Source organism: Borostomias antarcticus (assembly GCF_949987555.1).
Source record: "Borostomias antarcticus genome assembly, chromosome: 9".
In the NCBI taxonomy this organism is placed as follows: Eukaryota; Metazoa; Chordata; class Actinopteri; order Stomiiformes; family Stomiidae; genus Borostomias; species Borostomias antarcticus.
Window position 1 is genome coordinate 5423651 of NC_140242.1, and position 22142 is coordinate 5445792.

The 22142-nt window shown below is 43.8% G+C and overlaps 3 protein-coding genes across 4 annotated transcripts in view; 2 read left to right on the forward strand and 1 right to left on the reverse strand.

The window, feature by feature from the left end:
* The first annotated feature begins 4648 nt into the window (after nucleotides 1–4648).
* LOC311313131 (retinol dehydrogenase 12-like) lies at nucleotides 4649–13057 on the forward strand. The gene is made up of 7 exons (XM_084443186.1): nucleotides 4649–4709; nucleotides 6068–6183; nucleotides 7813–7968; nucleotides 8690–8794; nucleotides 9710–9919; nucleotides 10442–10634; nucleotides 12214–13057. The coding sequence occupies exons 1-7, from the start codon at nucleotides 4663–4665 to the stop codon at nucleotides 12314–12316; spliced, it is 930 nt and encodes a 309-aa protein (XP_084299312.1). The 5' UTR covers nucleotides 4649–4662; the 3' UTR covers nucleotides 12317–13057.
* A 2465-nt stretch (nucleotides 13058–15522) lies between these two features.
* LOC311313215 (protein transport protein Sec61 subunit gamma) lies at nucleotides 15523–18534 on the forward strand (the record flags this gene model as incomplete). Of its 2 annotated transcripts, none has more annotated exons than XM_084443308.1 (3): nucleotides 15523–15613; nucleotides 16055–16158; nucleotides 16283–16389. In XM_084443308.1, exons 2-3 carry the CDS (start codon nucleotides 16065–16067, stop codon nucleotides 16387–16389), a joined length of 201 nt encoding a protein of 66 aa, XP_084299434.1. In that variant the 5' UTR covers nucleotides 15523–15613; nucleotides 16055–16064. The 2 variants fall into 2 exon arrangements, with proteins under 2 accessions (XP_084299434.1, XP_084299433.1); XM_084443307.1 differs by lacking the exon at nucleotides 15523–15613 and adding an exon at nucleotides 17527–18534 and having other exon boundaries at nucleotides 16122–16158; nucleotides 16283–16385.
* Nucleotides 18535–18744: 210 nt separating this feature from the next.
* The window catches only part of tpk1 (thiamin pyrophosphokinase 1), a gene marked incomplete at its 5' end in the record, with an annotated part of 57545 nt that continues 54147 nt past the window's right edge, over nucleotides 18745–22142 (reverse strand). Inside the window, one exon of the mRNA XM_084443564.1 lies at nucleotides 18745–18966. Within this exon, the coding sequence (XP_084299690.1) occupies nucleotides 18821–18966 (146 nt within the window). The 3' untranslated portion in view covers nucleotides 18745–18820. The remainder of the gene's footprint in view (nucleotides 18967–22142) is intronic.

Consider the following 22142-nt stretch of genomic DNA (forward strand, 5'->3'; position numbering starts at 1 on the left):
GATGACATTTGCAGATAACACAACATTTATCTTGAAATCCACATGCTGCAAACATATCCCCCCCAACCTAATTTTTTAATTATTATTAAATTAAAACGGACGTCAATCGGTCAATTTGCAGAGCTGAAGGGAGCGTCAGAGCAGCCTCTGCGTCGGAGGAACGCGGCAGCCAATGAAAACGAAGTGGGAGGGGCATTGAGCGAAACTGGAAGTGCTGTCCCATTTAATTCACGGCCCTGCACCCTCTGGCCCTTCCAGCTGACGTCAATTAAGTGCTCAGGCCTCAGGCCACAAGTGCGAGGGGCCGCAAGTGCGGTGTGCGCACTCAGATTGGGATTCAGCTAGTGACTCCACACTGACTAGAGCTTAGTTGGTTTGAGTTGATGTTGACAGCCATCCAGAATAGAACAGTACAACCCATCTGGTCAGCATTCCTCACTGACAACACAACCCTTGTTTTCTTCTTCAAATCTACTTTGGACTTTCATATCCTCATTTACCGAGTTGCATATCCTCATTTCCCAGACTACCATGGCATTATTTTTATGTCTGAAATGGTTTCATTCTCAACCAGGTATATGCTCTCCATTATATTTTTAAGGGTGGAGATACAGTCCCTTCTAAGAACAGTCTTGCTCTTCCTCTTTCTCTGGGGGAGGACTGGAACAAAACCTGCTATGTCAGCTTCTCCTGTGCCTGTGATGTCTGCTGGGGTGTCTTTTAGAGCAGTGTTTTTCAACCTTTTTTGAGCTACGGCACATTTTTTACATAAAAAAAATCCCACGGCACACCACCATCCCAAAATTAATAATTAACATGGAAAGAAGTATATAACTGGTGCACACGGTCAAATTTAGGCACTTTTATTAAATGGAGCGCATGAATATGAAACTTGTCACCATTTAGGCCTACAAAACAAAGAGCATTTAACACTTTTAATATAATAGCTGACAGGCACACGCACAGCTCTTGTTCAACAGCTCTGTCTCTCTCTGTTTTTTGTTTTAATTGCAGTTAGGCTTGAGAAGCTGAGCTTGCAAAGATATGTTGTGGAAAAGGGAAGCAGAGTTTAAAGGTCCTGTCTCAGTTCAATTAGTTCTTCTTGCTCCTGCAAAGTCATGTCCTTTCCGAAAAGAACAGATGAGCTGTATGGGTTCCTCACCCAGTCCAATGAGTCAGTGGAGGCTAAGAGGAAATAAAATGACATCTCCTCGAGGCTTTCCAAATGTTCCCCTATTGTCTCGTACAACGCTGCATGTCCTTGACATTCTTGAGTGAGAGGTAACATGTCAAGCGATTTCTACTTGATTGCATACGATTGCATAGCCTACATGTCGGCTAAAACAGTCATTGTCAGTCATTCTCAAAATAATAATTATTATAATTTTAATATTATTACTGACATTTGACAATTTTCCACGGCACACCTGACTCTCTCACGGTACACTACTGTGCCGCGGAACACCGGTTGAAAAACACTGTTTTAGAGAAGAGAAACTATATTGTCATAATCACCCTGAAAATGAATCATGTTAATTGCGCTGTTGCATAAACATACAAAGAATACACTCAATAAATGCTAAAACAATATACCAGGGAGAACTGTTGGGATTACTTCACTGTTCTCAGAACAGAAGCAGTCCGGATCCATAACATACATGGGCTGTTCCCTGTATGTTTCAGACAACTCATTCCAGATCCATCCAGGGACAAACTGGAACACTGCACAGAAGTGTTTGCAACGCAACTTGTGCTGTTTCCAGTCCTGGCACTGGCAGCTTGGCATCTTGCTGTTGGAGGTGACGCCAAAGTCAACTCGGTAGGAGGTGCCATTCTTTGTTTCGCTTTGAACAATGAACACTCGTCCTCCTAGAGGTTCAATGTCATCTGTCCCCAGGGAAGTGTTCATCCTCTGAAGGACATGTTTTGCCATGTCTTTTGGCCGATTCAGAAGAAAAGCAGGCACTGATTTATTGTACTGCTACTGAGCATGTAACATTGAGTTCAGTGTACCTGGAAAACAAATGTTACATGAGTAAACAACCACAATGGGGATTGTTTTAATTTAGTCTTTAGAGTATTTACATAATATAACTGAGATCTTACCTTTTTTGCATGTAAGGGACATAACTGGAGATGACTGTAGACAGCATCTCGGTTAAGGTGCTCTCCTTGTACCCATCCAAGAAACGATGTTTAAAGGTCTCGTTCTGGTGTTCGACGCCATTGTTCGTTGTGATGGCGACATGGAGAGTCTCGTCCCTGAATACCGGGACCCATCTCTATTGATGTAAAGAAAAGTAAGTAGAAAAAATATGTTATCCTTATTTTAATAAGTAATTTGACCATGTTAATACAATATTAACAAGCACCAAGCACATTAGAGACCACGGTGCTTTGGAACCCTCTATAGGCCCCAGACGTCCTGTAAATGAGTGTCTGACTGACTGACTTTAAGTTGTCAGCTCTAGACCACGGCTAGCCCGCTGTGCCGTGGTAAAAATAAAATCATATAAAGGCATGCAAACTGTGATATGAGAAAAGAATTAATATCAGGTAAATTTGCATACGGGTGGTAAAACAACTACAATCTGACAAATTGACTATACCTTGGCTTCTGAGAGCCACATTGTACAGAACCAGTTCCTCAGCATATCTGCACTGCTCTGTAAATACCCTACAGACTGCTGGAGGGCTTCTGGTGTGTCGGCTGCCGCGATTACTCTCAGCAACTTCAGTAGGGCACCCTGGTCCTCAATGCCATGGGTCTGCTTTCGGACCCACTCCACCCATGCTTTCTTGCGATGAAAATCACAGAGTACCGCCTGTGTGCCTGGTTAGTTTCAAAATATTGACACATTAGAATATTTGTGGATAGATATATGCAATTAAGTGTTTCGGCTACCAATTACTCTATACGGACTGTGTCAGCATTTCCAAGGGGTTGACATAAGGTGGAATGACAAATTTGCCTACCTTCAAAGACCGACTCCACTGCTTTGATTGTCAACCTCACTGTAATCGACTAACCAGGTGTGTTGGCTGGCTTGTTTCTGTGCGGGACTGGTAGGACGGTAATGTTTGATAAATAAAGATAGGTCTTGTCACCTGGACACATCAGTTCCAATGCTTCCAATGCTAATCCAGCACAATAAGAGCGGGATAGCCAGTTAGCTCATGGGCTCACAACAACTAGCAGCAGCTTCCATAACATTAATGGTAGCGGTCAGTGGCTAAAGCAGTTACACTGATGATAACATAAAGTCATCCCCACCAGGAACCCCGGTCTCCTGGGTGGGAGTCCAATGCTCTCACCACTACTCTACTTGTGCAGTGGAGATCGGCGGGTGGGTTTTGGTGTCCTTCTTCTAGTCCCTAGTGTGGGTTGGGGTTAGAATAAGGGTTGGGTTTGGGACAGGATCTGATCTATAAGGCAAGGGGTAAAGGTTGGAGTGAAAGGATGAACATGTGGAGGTTTGGGGTATAGTCCCATAAAGTCATCCCCACCGGGTCTTCAACCCCAGTCTCAAGGGTGGGAGTCCAATGCTCTCACCACTACTCTACTTGATTTGATTCTTCTTGATTTTGGTGTGCTGGGACTACTGCCTCTTGTGGTGCCAACAGAGAAATGCAGGCCAACATTGTCCGCAGTAACGGAGGGGAGGGAGGGAGGGAGTGATGACCGGACGAACGCTATACTAGGTGTAAGTCACGCACAAAAAAGCATCAATACATTAAGCTAATTTCTCCATCACCACCTAAAGCTGTGCCAGTCAACAGTCAGTCTAATCACTGAAAATAAACCACGTAGAGCGACTGGTGCGTCACATCCTATACAAAAATTAATTACTATAGGATTTGAAGTGTCCTACTCCTATTGTAATGAGGACTGTGTCTATAATGCAGTAGCGTACCGTGGGGTCTTGCACAGGGTCTTCTCCGACATTGTTATTACTCCCAATGCCCCCCAACCCCCCCCCCCCCCCCCCCGCACACCCTGTACACACACGCAGATAGGGAGAGAAACTAAGCATGTAGGGGTCAGTGGAGTCTTTTGGTTTTGATGTTCTGGGACTACTGCCTCTTGTGGTAGCAGCAATGGAATTGCAGGTCAACAACAGACCGCAAGACGCACAGACAGAAATAATTCCCTCTCCTTGGTGTGTTGGCTTACAGCCAACACACAAAAATGATTTATGCATGTTTTCTGGTCTGATGTCCACACAAAAGGTTCAACACTGTCCTCAATCAACCAGAAACTATATAGGATGCATCACAGTGCATATACAGAAATATATTTTTATTGCTATTGGCATTTGGTGAAGAGAAAAGGGGTGAATCTAACACATATTGCAACAGAAAATCTGACGTGTATTAATCAAATAGATCAGTCTAGAACCCTGGAGAGAACAGTTTACAGCCAAGGAGAGAACAGTAGAACCCTGGAGAACAGTCTACAGCCCTTATGCTATAAAGGGCCTATATGACGCTGGTTGTGCGCTCGCTATCGGCCACTGCTGGTCGGAAGCTGTACTGCAACAAAGAACAATTAAAAGCGCAACACCGCAACAACGCAGAAGAAGACAAGCGATTTCCGCCGATGCATTTTGTAAAATATGACCCGTGGCTTAGCTAAAGATTTAACATGTTTATTAGCAGCGGATGGCTTTCAACCCCCCCCACCCCCAAGACACAACCCTCCTGCATCTGTGAGTAGCCTACCTTTGAAATTTCTCTGCGACACTTTATCGAGGAGTTTTCTTTTCCAAGAACCAGGCGGACTGACCGCAGAATGCCATTTCGCTAGGGTCCACGAAGGGACTGCGTATAGTAATAACGCAGTCTCGAAAGGGGCTACTAATCTACTCATCTTCAATTATGTTTTAGGTGTGCCCGTGACTCACGCGTGTCACGTCATGCTGACAAGTTGCAGCATGTTCATGTTGAGCAACTTTTAAAGGGTCCCTAGCGCCTGTTTGGTCGGATAATCAGTACAGCTGTGGTCGACAGTGTAGTGTTGAAGGTACGTTTTAGAGTCGAATGCCATATTCTTGCCATACTCAAGCAAGTGAGACGTCAGTTATCTAGCACGGTGATTGGAGGATCTTGCGGTGATTTTGTGTGACAAGGGTCGGAATATGGGCGGGGACGAATAACAAGAAACGTGACCATTGATTTAAACGAAATGCCAATGTTGTGAGCAAACTTGAGTTGAGGCTCTTCGGTTTAACTTCAAGCCTCGAAGGGGATAAATTGTTAATTAGAACAATGCATTCAATCAGGTAAGTCAAGTCTGTTCACATAGACAAAGATCTCTGGACGTCTCATTTATTCAGATGTTTAGCAGGAGCACTTTTTAAATGTTATGTAAAATAAAACCATCTTACATTCACATTCTATAGTGTGTGAATGTAAGATTGTTTTAATAGACTGAAACTCATTTAGAGTTACGCCACCTCTTTAAAAATATATATAAAAAAATATATAAATACATAATTTGAAACCGCCTATGATGGTAGTAGTGTAGTGATAGTAGTGACTTTTGTCAATTGTTCAATAAGTCTACTTTCTTCAATACTGTACCTTATTAAGGATGATATGTGGCCTGTATCTTGTACATATAAACACTAGATAAAGACAACTACATCTAAACTTGAACTCAAAGCTATTTTGACAGGGTTGATTGCGAGAAGTTATTTCTGTCCATAGATCTAGATCTAGTCTTTTGCTCTCACATGTTGATCTAATCCAAGTCAGAGTACCCTGAGGGGTTCATGTTTTAATCAGTTTTCTGAAATCTGCACTTCTGTTGCCTTGGTGATTTCCGCATTGACAGCTTTGGAAATAGAGTGATGTTGAGATGAGTACTTTTGTGGGAGTGTGTGTGTTGTAATATAGATATTTCCTGTTTATGACATACTATGTTACCAGATCTTCTGAAATCCTGTCACTGTAACTAGCTCTCTCCAAGGACTTTACAGTATGTGTGTATTCCTTATCTGTATTTGAAGATGATCAGAGCTGTAGTTGTTTTCTTTCAGTATCTGAGTGTGTTTGTGTTTGTCAGGAACTTCTTCTGTGGTCGTTGGTCGTCGGATGTGAGGCTGGATGGTAAAACTGTCCTCATCACAGGAGCTAACACTGGCATTGGCAAAGAGACCGCCAGAGACCTGGCCAAGAGAGGTACACACACACACGCGCACACACACACACACACACACACACACACACACACACACACACACACACACACACACACACACACACACACACACACACAGATTTGGGGGTTGAGAGTAGTGTGTTGGATCAACTGTGGGCCGTTTCCGTCCGTCTCTCTGTCGTAGGGGCAGAGGGACAAGATGAGTTGAAAGAATGATATTGTTTTTGCCAGATTATTTTATGCTTTTGTTATTACTTGCATTGTACTGTATTATTCAACACTTCTGGGAATCCAGTCCTGATCATGATGGTCTGGGAGAGGGGTCAGACAGAGGGGGCTTTGTCCGGCTCCCCTCCTCACCCAGCCCAAACATGCACGCACACACACACGCACACGCACACAAACACACACTCATACACACACTGAGGAAGATAAAGGTTGGTTCTGCATACATGGTTCAATTTGTTCCATTGGCTGGATTTGAAAGCTGAACGCTCTGTATGGCACTTTCTCTTACAAAATAACCTGTGTGTGTGTGTGTGTGTGTGCGCGTGTGTGTTTGTATGTGGGTGTGTGTACTTTTCATTTAATAGCTTCCCAGACAGACATACTGTGGGTGGATTTTTTAAAGTTAGTCCTGGCCAATAAAATCTACTCAGTTACTCATTTACATCTTGTGGTTTAACTGACATTTTAAAGTCGCACTGAAACGGACGTTTGAGATCATCTAACTTCCGTAGTTTGACGTATTTCCAACGCAAACAAGCTATGAGGGTGGGACATATGTTTAGAGGAATTTGATTGGAACATTGACAAGTGGATGGGTTTTAAGAACTTTAGACAGATTCTATTCTATTTTTTGCCATACATCGTTGAATAGGTGAACACTATGGCTAATTATGTGAACCAAAATGGGACAGAATGCTTTTTTCATTTCAGTGCGACTTTAATCTCAAAACTTCAAGTGAACTTTATTTGACCTTCAACTAACTTTTGCAAAGTTGTAAAGCCTGATGTATTTGAGTATACCTCGGTGAGTGTTGCTTTGATGCTGCCAGCATAATGAAAAACAGAACCATTATCTTAAATGCTGAAAGAAGTTACCTTGTAGTTCTCATGTGTAAACAACATCAGCAGTGTGTAATGTACCAAAGTGCATCTTTCCATAAAAGAAACGCACCTCTCTGGCATAAAACTCATTAAGGATCATCACTTTGCTGTTGATTTAACTCAAATCCAATCCCCTCAACCCCCAATTGTTTGTTTATTGTTTGTCTTTTAATTAAATCGGTGCTGCTACCAGAGAATCCGGGAAACAATTGCCATTCCCACATTGGAACAGCAGGGGGGGACAGAGACACTCATAGTTTCCAGACAGAACGCTTCAATGGAATAATGCCCGTAATTACGGGGCACAATGCCCGTAATTACGGGGCACCACAGCTAGTGTGTGTGTGTGTGAGTGTGTGACCCCTCCCTTGGCTCATTATGTGGAATGCACAGTCGTTCACATCATAGGCAAATGAGGTTCACAAGTAGAACCGGACCCCATGCAGAACGATGGCTAAACAAAACCGCTACGGCGGTGATCTCACCAAGCCTGTGACCTCTGACCCTGGTCCTCTCCCCTGCTGACCCCTCTCTCCCAGGCGCTCGTATCATCATGGCGTGCAGAGACCTGGAGAAGGCGGAGTCCGCCAGGACGGAGATCACGGAAGACACTGGGAACCAGAACGTCGTGGTCCGGAAGCTGGACCTCTCCAGCACCAAGTCCATCAGAGAGTTTGCTGAGCTGATTAATAAGGGTAAGTTCACCCTGTGTGGATGTTTGGTGTGCTTCATGACGCATTAGGCAGAGCAATGTGGACAAGAGGGACGGAAGATTCAATCAAGGAGCAACAGAGTCTTCCGCCGTCATCACTGTGATGCTTTCCATCATATAACAACCGGGGACTGGAGGAAAAGCTAAATGAACTTATGAGCTACAGCTACTTATAAGCTAGGTCCATAAATATTTTGACATTGACACAATTTTCATCATTTTGGCTCTGTACACCACGGAAATGGACATCTCACTGTGATCGCGCATTTGCAGGCAAGCAGTGGAGGCATACAACACCAAATTTAAATACAATGTAAGGCAAAGGTCTAATGTTAAAGATCAAAGCAAGCACTCTCTTATTGTAGACGGTGTTACCGGTAATACCAGTGTTGTCATGGGTTAGTGGGAAATCATCCACACCATGGCATCCCTAATACAATCGTTTGTACTTCCTACAGTACACCATTCACCTGATTTTGACATCTTGATTGTTTCATTTCAAATCCATTGTGGCGGTGTATAGGGCAAATTATGTCAATAGTTATGGACCTAACTGTACAGTTGGAAAATCTGAAATAACAGCAAAGTCTAACACACTTTCTCAGTAAGATGAATATTCTACCAAGGTGTTTAGAATGTGAAATGTATTTCAAAGATTTCATAAAGGTTCTACAGCTTTCTCATGTGTGTGTTTGTGTTTCCAGAGGAGAAACTGCTGAATATCCTCATAAACAATGCTGGTGTCATGATGTGCCCCTACTCCAAGACCGCCGACGGCTTTGAGATGCAGTTTGGAGTCAATCACCTGGGTAGGAGCTGCTGGGAAGACCATCTGCAAAGATAGACTTCGGACCTGTCTATAGTATAAACATAGTCTGCAAACCACCACATTGACCACGCACACGCTCCAGTGTTATTTAGTACATCAGCAGACAGCGTTCTCTGATCAGACACGTTGGCCATTCCTCTCTGATCAGACACGTTGCCATTCCTAAACATGGTGCATACTAAAACATGAGTTAAGAAGTCTAGACCCTCAAACACAAACATGTCTTTATGGCATAGCGGGGTAGTAGTAGTACTCTAAGGTATTATCAGATTAGCTGTATTGAATCAGTGGAGGTATGCTCTTAACAAGGCTGACTAAGTCAATGAACATATTAGCCTGCGTTTCCTTCTTTATCCTCAAATGCACGTTAGGCTTAACATACACAAAAAACCCAGCAGGACCAACTATTTTATCTGAAAGCTAACACACATTCGTGGACACCCATCTATGATAACTCTGTTACTTACCTTCCACACACACATCCTTATTCTATGCATTTAAGCCTCGTGATAAACAGACCTTTACAATCAACCCTGACAGCAGCAGGAGAAGGAAGCAGGACCACGGTGGATATCACAGGGCTGCTCTGCACTTCTGGGGCTCTTCAGTCAATAAGAGTCTAAAGTTGTGTGCTGTAGAGAATAGATAGATGGATAGATGGATGTGCCCTGCTTACAAACAACATATACAGTAATTCAATGGCAGAGTACTGAGTGTTTCTCAAATTCCAAATATGTATCTTCCCCCTCGTGACCTCTCCCTGAACTGTCCCAATGTTTAGTCCATGGCCATTGTGAATAGAATAAGGAGAGGAAGCGGTCGAGATGCATTGAGCTGGGTGTCGTCCGACACCGTCCCCTTGCTGGCCTCACCGTGATCTATTCACTTCCTCTAGGTCACTTCCTGTTGATCCATCTGTTGCTGGACTTAATCAAGCGTTCGGCGCCAGCTCGTATCGTCACCGTGTCATCTATGGCCCACACCTGGAGTGGCCTGCGACTGGACGACATCAACAGCGAGAAGAGCTACGACGATGTGAAGGCCTACGGACAGAGCAAGCTGGCCAACATCCTGAGCACACGCTCACTAGCCAAGCGCCTCCAGGGTGAGACCCAGGGTCAGATGATGAGGGGGGAGCTGGAGAGGTCTATAGCAGTATGGTGTTCTCAAAGTACACCCGAGAGATTTCCTCTTCCACGCAACCTCAACAGGATGTTTAAGAAGGACAAGAATGGCCAGCCGATGACCTCTATAAGGGCTGGCTGTTAGACAGAGATAACAAACAGCATTATGGGAAGGTTCTCAAATATTTGGTTGTAGTCAGGATGCTGTGTGTGTGTGTGTGTGTGTGTGTGTGTGTGTGTGTGTGTGTGTGTGTGTGTGTGTGTGTGTGTGTGTGTGTGTGTGTGTGTGTGTGTGTGTGTGTGTGTGTGTGTGTGTGTGTGTGTGTGTGTGTGTGTGTGTGTGTGTGTGTGTGTGGTACGATGCTGTTAACAGGATAATGTGCCACACACAGTTTCCTGATTTGCTCAGGAAAAGGTTATGGGTAGAACTGGGAGAAGAAGAACGTGCAGTTTAACATGGCTGTGTGCAAATGCTTGTACTGTGAGTGGTTGTGTTCCTGCAGGCTCCGGGGTGAGTGTGTACTCGCTGCACCCGGGCGTGGTGCAGTCGGAGCTGTGGAGGCATCTCAGCTCCCCCGTTCAGGCAGCCGTGAGGGTGTTCAGCGTCTTCACCAAGACCTCCGTCCAGGGAGCGCAGACCACCATCTACTGCGCTGTGGAGCCGGGCCTGGAGAAGGAGAGCGGGGGGTACTATAGGTATGCCTGCACACGCACGCACGCACACACACGCACGCACGCAGACACACACACACACACACACACACACACACACACACACACACACACAGAGTGTGATATACGATGATTTTAGTGGTATTGCAGTATCAATGACCGGAGAGGAAAGTAGTTTGCCGAAGCTGAATTGTAGATCAGATTCAACACGTATTTAGTCCATTAGCAGACAGATCTGGGTCAGACAGAGAAACGCTTTGGCATCAGTGTTCTCTGAACAGACATGTTATTCAGTTTGGCCCAGCTTTACACTGGTATCCTGGATCTATACATACTTTCAGTCCAATGGTTTGAGTTCTCCAACTACTGTATGACCTTATAGTCCTGTACATCCCTTGAGTTCTCCAACTATGACCGTATACAGTCCTGTCATCACTTAAGTTCTCCAACTATGACCGTATACCAGGGGTAATCAAGTAAAGTTCTAAGAGGTCCATTTTGACAAAATGGCCTCAAGCCAGGGTCCGGTGGTGATGCGTGCGTTTTTTATGCCCTCAACACAGATTTGTTTCCTTGCATATTCCTATCAAATTGTTGTATAGCAGCAAGTATGTTACTGTGAAATATGCATGGAAGTTAAATTATTGTTCACTTCAGTTGTATGGTCCCCAACTTACTTTAAAATCAAATGAAGTAGGCTACATTTCAACAATATTTCAACCTGTTTATTGACACTTCACATTTAGGAGGGATTTCACATTTAGGAGGGATTATAAATAAAAAAGTATGCTACTATAAACTTGAGTAAAATGAGCTCTACATTTAAAAACAAGGTAGCTTTTGAAATATATGAGACAAACAGGTTTAGAGCTACCCGCGGTGAGAATGAATATATACAACTTGGTCCATTCTTGATGGAGCGCCCTATTTTCAACATCTATTTTTCTTATTTTAGAGCACGGCATGTATAGGCTGACGTTACATCTGTCTTGTAGTATCTCACTTCCCTCTTCGTTTGTCGTTACGTTTCTCTGGTCATGCAGTGTCCAACTCCAACTAATGTTAGCAAGGAATCGCTCTGATTACAGTAACGTTAACGATAGCTGGGCGTGTAGACTGGTTGACGTCAGGCAACGAACACGCAGATTCGATTGGCTAGCGACACGTGAGATAGTAAGCAAATGCCGTAATATACTACAAAGGCTGCGCAGGCTCAAACTAGTTGCCTACGCTCCTCAAAACTGAGAAATTCTCATTGATTTATCGGGTTATAGACACGGTCCGGATTGGATGGCTTCTGGGTCCGGATCCGGACCGCGGTCCGCCTGTTGGTGGTGGCTGCCGTATACAGTCCTGTACCTCACTTGAGTTCTCCAACTATGACCGTATACAGTCCTGTACATCACGTGTCCATCAGTGGTCAGCAGGCTTCTTGTACCTGACCTGTACACCTGGTCTTCTCCGGACACTGACCATGAGCAACTGAGCCAGGTACTGTAGATGGTCTTGTGCTGAGAATAGTCGTGACGCATGACAGGAAAGAACTCTTCTCAGAACTCTTCTAAGCTCACATTCCTTTCTCCTTTTGATCCTGTGTGAACAGTGACTGTGCTCCTGCTCGGCCCTCCAGAGCTGCGTCCGACGATGACCTGGCCCAGAAACTGTGGGAGCTCAGCTGTACGATGCTGGACATCACCTGGGAGTAGAGAAGCCCGGAACATTCTCCATGCACAACACTTCACACAGGTGTAGAACAAGGAACGGGGAAACTGATCTGATATTTTGTGTGAAACAATGTACAGTGTAACTATGTCCAGTATAACTACTGTGCTATACATACAAATTGAGTGATATGTTGGGATTCTATTGGGAATTAAAAACGACTTGATTATTTAAAATCTTTGTTTATACATCTGAAAGTGGTGCATATTAATCGTTGTGAATCATTCAGTAGTTTTATGGTTAGGTCTATTCCTTAATTCCTATTCGAGTCCATTTATATCGCTCAAGTTGTAGTGTAGTTTTCCTGGTTTGGAATTGTGCCAGTACAGTTGACATTATGATAAAACCCATTATGTGTGAAATGTGTGTATTCCATGTATTTGGTCAAGCAATACATAGCGTTTTCTCCGGTTTTCTCGGAACTGTACTGTTGTACTGTCGTAACGTTATTAGATTGTCTTTTTCTTTTTCTGACTTCCTCCGTGATGTTTCGCTTCGGTTTTCTCACCTCCGCAATGATATCATTGAGCTAAAAGAAATGCATGATATCCATAGATGCCGGAATAGTTAGCTACTACTGTGTTGTTTAAGCACAGCGTTGCACATGCGCACTTCAATTGAATGCTTCGTCCCGGGGGCGCGAGTTTTAAAAGGTAATATCTTTTATCTTTCTGAGTAGACTGGACGATTCAGCTTACTTTTAGTAAATCTAATTGGAGAATTAGCACCAGACATGTTTGTAAAGGTCCAAATATCGCGATGTATTGCTTTAAATATTGTCTACTACTTGTTACATTTGATTTTGCAGTATTGTTACACAGCATTAAAGTTGGCATTCAGGATGTAAACTGCTACACCTTATCTATACTGTAGTTTAATTAAAATTCATACATTTTTGTTCAAAGACATGCTTTGGTCTTTCAACTTTGCCATGTTATAATACTGTAGCTGGTTGAATTCAGGCTTGTCATGAAGCTGTTATTTCTACTCTACATGGAAATGACTGACTGACGACGGTGTTTTCTGGGGGTCAGCAAGTTTGCACATGTCCCATAGGGCCTGACTGAGTCATGGTTATCAGGATTAAGTGTGTTGGAATTTGCCTTTGAACCGCAGGTCAGAGTGGTTTAACTAAGCTTATAGTCCATAAGAATCTGACCTCCCTACAATAAGTCTCCCTGGGACCATTTCATCTCGTTAGGTGTTTCTGATCTGAATCCTTCTGGGTGGTCCAAAAAAAGATAAACTCCTGGCATGTGATTACCTCCACCCCAGCGACAGCGCCGGGGCGAGAGGTAATGTTTTCGGTGGCATGTTTGTTTCTTTGTTAGCAGGATTACGCAAAAACTACCAGATTCCATGATGGAAACTTAGCTTACACATATTACTGATTAATAATTATTCAAAAGAGAGATTATTTTACTGTATTTTATGGTCCTTAAATAAAGAGGATGTCAGACGCTGAGGTGTGAGTATAAATTTGAGGTGGTACCAGCCAAGCGGCTCACAGCCTGCAAGACGTTCCAAATGCTGTCAATGAGCCAAAAATGTGGCACACGGCTCACGATTCACAAAGTATAAATTAGGCAGGCCGCATTTACACCGCCTGGTTAAAGTGACCCAATTCAGATTTGATGTGGCTCATATCTGATATGTATTATGCACGTGTAAGCAGGAAAAAAGCACATGGAATCGGATTCTCAGATCCATTTCAGGCCTCAATCATATGTGGAAATAAATCAGATATGAATCAGACATCTGCCACGGTGACTGTCATATGAGTGGACGGATGGGATATTTTACGATTTTAGGCACCTTTCATTCATTCATTCAAACCTTTATTTAAAACCGGAAATCCATTGAGGGGGGCCTTCATTGTCAATAATGCTGAGCAAACAAAGACATTAAAGGACAATGCTCGTTTTTGACAACCTGGACCTTATTTACGACATATTATAAGATGTTTGACTCACCGAGATCACTTTGGTGTAGTTCGGAGGCCTGTAGAAGAAATTTAAAATCCAGCGCGAGCCAGTATATCCATGTAATGGCGGTGGTGGGGGCACTGAGAATGCAGTTTCTAAAAATCTATTTTCTGCTTCGAAACAGTTGTTTTCATCAATCTGTCTTGATGAATCGCTAGTTGTGCTTACATAGAGAGCATAGGCCTGTTGTGGTATTTCACATGCCTCTGTAATATGATCTTTAGAAACGTCTTTAGACACGAAATAGCTTCCTCACTTGCTCCAGCACGCATGCGCACAGCGTGCTGGAGCAACGATTGTGCGCTGTGCGCATTAGTGCTGGAGCAAGTGAGGAAGCTGTTTCGTTTCGAAAGACGTTTCTAAAGATCATGGCATGTGAAAACCACAACAGTTATGCTCTATGTAAGCACAACTAGCGATTCATCAAGACAGATTGATGAAAACAACCGTTTCGCGGCAGAAAATAGATTTTTAGAAACGGCATTCTCAGTGCCCCCACCACCGCCATTACATGGATATACTGGCTCGCTCTGGATTTAAAATTTCTTCTACAGGCCTCCGAACTACACCAAAGTGATCTCGGTGAGTCAAACGTCTTATAATATGTCGTAAATAAGGTCCAGGTTGTCAAAAACGAGCATTGTCCTTTAAATAGGCCTAGCTAGGCTACACCATCAAAAAATAAACCCAAACAGAAGAGGTAGGACTGTGACAGGCTACTTTGTTTTAACCACGGTCTTTAATGCATCTACTGATAAAAAAAATAAAAATAAAGTCCTATACACTGGTAGAAGAAGCGTTTTGCCGTTGACCATGCATTGACCGTTTTATATTCCACTGGAATGATTATCATCGCGAAGCTCCATGTTTTATTGGAAGCTGAGTGAAACAAACTGTTTTATAAAATTTGACATTGATGTAATTTCGAAGCCAGCTGGAAAGTTAGTTATGTATTATAGCCTACAGCGCATGAACTATAGCCTAGTCAAGGAAACCACATTTTTCTTTATTGTTTTGTGGGTGTCTTGTTGTTGAGCCTAATGTTGTTCTAGGGTGGAATTCTCCTTTAAATCGATTTCCAGGAAGAGGGACTTGACCAGCATTTTTCGATGTTACATCTACGCCGAAACGTTTGGAGGCGACAGCACATCTGTTTGCATTCAGAGGGAATGAGAAGAAAAAGGACACTTGCGCATGCGCACTCAAGAGCTACGTCAGCCCTTCACAATCAAAAAGGTGTTGGAAGCTACGTGGCTTTCTACAAGCTCCCACTTTCTAGGATCTAGATTGACCCAGGTAAGAAACCACTATCTCCTTTAGTTACATGTAATTCTGTCATAAGGCACCTGAAATGTCACACATATTGCTAGCTACTTATAGACAACAATATTCTAGCTGCCTAGCCTAGCTACTAGCCAGCTATTGGAGGGTTAACGTTAGCGCTGGCTAGCTAGCCTGAACAAACGTTAGCATACCTAGCTATTAACGTCAGCTTGTGTAACATTGAGTGGCATTTTGATTTTGTTTGATTTTAACTAACTGAATTGTTCTATGCTAGAACTATGATAAATATGAGGAGTTTTAAGATTGAGATCATGCTGCCTAGCCAGCACCAGCTAACGTTAGTTATTAGGTACTGCTTCTTTGGCATCGTCACCACTGCAACGTTGCCGTCTCTGAACGGCGTAGAAGCGACCAGCTGACTGACCAGCTGACTGACCGCTATCTCCTCTGCAGCCACATCACCATGGACCAGATCATGCAGTTTGTTGAGCCCAGTCGGCAGTTCGTAAAGGACTCGATACGACTCGTCAAAAGATGTACTAAACCTGACCGAAAAGGTAATGTTGCCCTCCCGTCCCGTATGTTGGATTGTTTATTATTCATATTACTGGAGACTTCAGGTGCTTGTTAGGTGTGCGATTGGAAGATGCTTTTCTGAAATCCAGTGTTCTCCTTTTATAGAATTCCAGAAGATTGCAATGGCAACGGCCATTGGGTTTGCCATCATGGGCTTCATTGGGTTCTTTGTGAAACTCATCCACATCCCCATCAACAATATCATTGTGTGAGTACTAGTACTGCATGATCTGCAGATCTGGAATGGGGGAACAGGTATCAATAGCTCAGTCGTTAGAGCATCTCTTAATCTCAGGGTCGTAGTTTTCAGCCCCACCATGTTGATGGGCACAGTTAAGCATTTCATTGTATTGTACCCGTATCATATAACACACAACAAATATGAAGGGTTTTATTTATGGGTGGCAAATCCAAGCCACTGCAACCCAAGAGCTGGAGCTGCCAGCCTTGAGACTGGGTGGACAGAGGCAGGGTAGAGTGATATAACCTGGTGGACAGAGGCAGGGCAGAGTGATATAACCTGGTGGATAGAGGCAGGGCAGAGTGATATAACCTGGTGGAAAGAGGCAGGGCAGTGATATAACCTGGTGGATAGAGGCAGGGCAGAGTGATATAACCTGGTGGACAGAGGCAGGGCAGAGTGATATAACCTGGTGGATAGAGGCAGGGCAGAGTGATATAACCTGGTGGATAGAGGCAGGGCAGAGTGATATAACCTGGTGGACAGAGGCAGGGCAGAGTGAACCCATATTGCTCCCAATGAGCAGGCTAGCGCCTTGCATGGCAGCTGCCACCATTGGTGTGTGAATGAGAGGCCACTGTAAAGCGCTTTGGATAAAAGTGCTATATAAGTGGTCCATTTACCCACCACACCTAATCTAATGAGTTATATCAGGCCCCAGGAACCCAAATACCTTGTATTATACCTGCTCTCTACTAGACAACAGTAAGCAGCTGTACACAGAATGCAGCAATTTATTATTTAAAATCAGAATTGAATATACCGACTATATAATCTGTATAAAACACTAACATTATAGGAGTACTTTACATTTTGGTTGTTAAGATGCCATTAGTGTGTGATTCACTTTTCTAAAATGCAATCTGGAGTTTATGGCTAAAATGATCAATACAGTAATCAGGATATCATGATGCACACAGGGATGTTGAGGTGGGGGTGGGGGGTCTTTAGATGAAAGCAGATGTTGTGCGTGCGTGGAGCTTGGTGGGGTTTCAGTACTGCTACTGCTAGGCATCAACAAAAAGTTTAATTTCATGTGGGCTCATAAGGCAACCGTGTTCATTTTGTTTCTGCTGACAACACTAACGATTCCTTTCCTCTCTCCCAGGGGTGGCTGAGCCTGCAGAGGGGTGATGGGACCCCCGACTACAGGACCAGAGACTACACAGGACCCCCGACTACAGGACCCCCGACTACAGGACCAGAGACTACACAGGACCACCGACTACAGGACCACCGACTACAGGACCAGAGACTACACAGGACCCCCGACTACAGGACCAGAGACTACACAGGACCCCCGACTACAGGACCCCCGACTACAGGACCAGAGACTACACAGGACCCCCGACTACAGGACCAGAGACTACACAGGACCCCCGACTACAGGACCAGAGACTACACAGGACCCCCGACTACAGGACCAGAGACTACACAGGACCCCCGACTACAGGACCAGAGGACTAGAGGCAGCGGTGCAGTGTGGGATGGCGGGTGTGGGAGTGAAAGGGATGTGATTTTTACATTCAGTGTACAATGTTTGTATTTGGCTGTGTTAATAAATCAAAGAAAACAAAAGTCAACCTGTGATTATTAATAAGCACATAAGGAACTATGGTCCAAACCAGATACTTCCCCACATGTGCTAGTTACCAATCAGTACCGAATACACAGTCGCAATTACAGTGTAGCTAATGTTACAAAAAATGTATTATCTGATCCATGAGGGGAGAAAGGGGGATTAAGTCTCTGGTTTGGAATTAGGCCTTTTTATCAATACTATCTGGGGTGCATCTCAAAAGGCCTATCCATTAGGGCTGCATTATTATGACAAAAATGAATAATCACTTATTTTCCTGATATTGCAATTAAGTCTGATTAATATTTCACATTTTAAATACATTTTGTGGTGCCACCTTCATATACTGTATATAAAACGACACAAATCTGAGAAATGCACTGTGTGCTGTCTATCTGCGACCTGTCTGTCTACAGTATCTGCCACCTGTCTGTCTACAGTATCTGCTGTCTATCTGCCATCTGTCTACATTATCTGCCGTCTGCTGTCTATCTGCCGTCTGTCTCAGCTCACTCAGCAGGAATGCATTTGATTCATCAGCATAAACGCCCATGATTGGTCCATTCCTGCCCCCAGCACACTCAATGCAAAACGGAATTATTAATTGAGGCCTGTTGCGATTAGTCAATTGGAGAGGTCATAATTGCGATTACAAATAATGCATGATAAATTGTGCAGCCCTACTCTCCCTGTTAGACTCCCCCTACACTGAGTACAACAAGGAAACAACAATGTACGGGCGTCTAGGGGACAGGAAGCCACGGAAGACTTTTCGGATGCCCTGATTCGTCCGTTCATGGCCAAGTGGGACTTCACTTGGTTGTCATTTCCTGTCCCTGTGAATGCCCATACTCCAGAGTAGCGGCTGGTCCGTCGTCACGGTGACGGTCTTCCTGGCGTCTCTGGGGCCGATGGGCTCGTAGGTGTTAGAGGTGCTGACCAGCTTCCCGAACTGCAGAAGCTCGCCATCTGAAGAGAAGCACACCTGAGTATTACAGTGGCCTGGAGGGTTCATTTCAACATGCATATTCAACAGTGTCCTTTAAAATAATCACAATTGAGCTGGCTTAAAGGGGTCCACGTTTGCAAAACTAACTTTGATTGTTTTTGCATGTACATTTGAGTCTCCAATGGGCCTACTAACACAAACACACTTTAGAAAAAAAGTCAGTCCCTGCATCTCCCGTGTCACTCTATGTCACGTTCGGGGACCCCGCTAGCTAGCATAATGTCTTAGCATGGAAAATGCTCTGTTCTTGGATGTACTAAGCAGCACAGCTAGTCTCAAGCTCAAAGGACAGCAGAGCCAAGTGGATACATTTTATTTTTGATGGCTACGTTCCCGCTGAAATTGGCATAACACTGGCAGTGTGTGCTAGCCATTTTTTGCCCTGTTGCTTTTCCAAACTGGGTCAGTACAATGCAGGATTTTCAGATAAACTCTTTCTGAATGATCAAGCAATACCAACTGTCCGTGGAAAATTATGCAGAAACAGAAAGTAGTTATGCTGCATGTTTTTTTGCATATAGTACTAACGCTAGCTAGCTAACGCAAACACACTCCCCTTTTGCCTCAACCCGGATGCTCGTCTCATCATATGTTAGAGTAACGTCAGCGTAATACAACTGGTAGACTTCTAGTTCATCGAGCGGCCATTTAAAATGATCAAATGTTAAGATCATTGGATTCCCCTTGGCCTACAGAATCTAGCTTTTATTTTTTATAGTCGAATGGTGTCATATAGCCTGGTGGTGTCTAGCTAGCGAATGTAACTAGAGGTAACAACATGCAACTGTGGAGAGAATAACATGGGCACTAACACTAGCATGTTTAGTCAGAGAATGAGGACAATTAAATTTGTCACACATGTACAGTTAGGAGTAGTAAGAAAGTATCCATCCCGCAATATTTCACCAAAGCGGTATTTCACAGGGAAATCCCGTTGGAAATCTCGTGGGGTTTCAGACGGGTGTTATTTCGTTTTAGTGATGCATCACCGCCAGGTGGCGTCTTTGAGTAGATTTAGCAGGCTGGGCTGACAGTGTATTTCTCCTATAGTCTACAAATAATGAGAAGCCTGATCATTGCCTCATTAACTTTCACATTCTTTAATTTAAATGCTCTGTTGTAAAGCACTTTGAATTTATCTGTATGAAAGGTGCTATACAAATAACATTTTTTTGTCATTATTACCTTGTTCTCAAACACTTTTTTCTCCATGTGGATGTAATTTAATTATTACAAACATATCTATCTACAGCAGCCTATATATCTCAGTAACTGACATCGGGTCAAGACGTGATGTCTGTTAAATCATATGCGCAAAATAACAGTTTTGCTAACAATGGCTAATAATAGCTAACTTGCCTAGAACTACAAAGATTGGGCGGAAGTGGAGATTTTTGCATTGTTTCTGGAACGCATTCAACTGGGATGTGACGCCATCCTGGGCACCAAATCCCAAACTCCGATACAAATGGAACGCAGCATCAGACCTTATTCGTAAACCCTGGAAGTAGCTTTGAAGACATGGCAATGAGGCCACCTGACCTGCCTGAGAAACAGAAGTTGAAGCATCTAAAATAGCTACAGGAATCATTGTTGTAACGTTAGCTAACTGCTTTTTAGCCACCGACAGCTACCGTTAATATTATGGAAGCTGCTGTCATGAGCTAACTGGCCATCATCACGGTCTTATTGCGCAGCTTCACAGCTTGCTATTAGCAGACAGCACTAACGTTGACAAAATCACACTTGCACATCATTACAATTCCAACCATTTATTTGAGATTTATCATTCAACTGAACATGGAAACTGACTACTACCTGATATTTCAACCTGCTGACATCAGTGATCGGGTTGTTTACATGATATTGAGCGCGTCTGCTTGCTCACGTCCATGAATATCCGATGCAATGACGTTCCATGTAGTGTCTGAAAACTTTTTAATCATTCCCTATGTAGTTCACTATATGGGTAACACTACATAGAGAATAGGGAGTGAGTGAACCATTTGGAACACATCTCTAGTCAGCTCCGTTAGCTAGCTTACTCGTCCTGATGCCATGTTCCATATGGCATGCTAGCTAGCTCATTAGCCTACTGTGTTAAACCTCTACTTGTCCCGATACCTTGTTCCATGAGTTAACAGACATCGATCCGACATCAGTTACAGAGATAGATACTATAGATAGATAGGCTTTGTTCGCAATAATTAAATTACAACCAGACGGAGAACAAGGAGTTTGAGAACAAGGTAAGCTGATGTGCCAGACAAGGCTACAGCAATGGGTCAGTGAGTAGTATTACTTCTCCCTCTATGGGCATGCGAGCGGTGGTGCAGAATACCGCAGACGGTACGTTGAGATCCCGCGGGTAAGGTTACTACCCCCAAGGGCTGCCATCTGTATACAGACAGACACACACATGCACACACACATACACATTAACATAATAAAGACACATTTTGAGTGGTGGGTAGAGTGAATGTGAGACCGTACTATAGTAGCACCTGGTCAAACCACAGGACTACATCATTCAGCATTTCCTTTCAGGAACCCCCATTGCTTTCAGGAGGGGATAGACTCCTGAGAAGTAAACACACAGCCAGAGAGGCACAGCCACAGGCACAGATACACACACAAACAAACACACACACACAAGTATGTGCATTCAAAGTCAGAGTGATTTTGTTTGCGTTCATGCTGGTTGCAAAACCTTTGACTGCTGACCGACCAAAAGAGTGTGTTGTCTGGGACAGAGCCTAATGCTCCAAGACTGTTTACACTGTCAACATTTCCCAGTGTGCACCTCTGCACCGTTAAACAACCTCACCTTGAAGGCAAAGAAGTGTGTGTTGTTCAGGGAGCAGAGCCGGTCTGAAGGCTGTCCCAAGGCCTGCTTGTCTGTCTGCCCCCCCCCTCCTTCCCCACCATCTCTCTCTCACAATCACTTCCTCGCTCATCTTTAGAGTTAAAAGGGACCCAAGTTTCAGAACAGCAGAGATATTTCCCCTCGCCTCAGCAAAAACACCCCCGGGAAAAAAAGTGGTATTAAGATCTTCAGATAAAACGTTAGCACTATCGTATACCCTGGATGACAACCTTTACCAATCTCTGTTCTGGCGTATACCCCTGTATTACC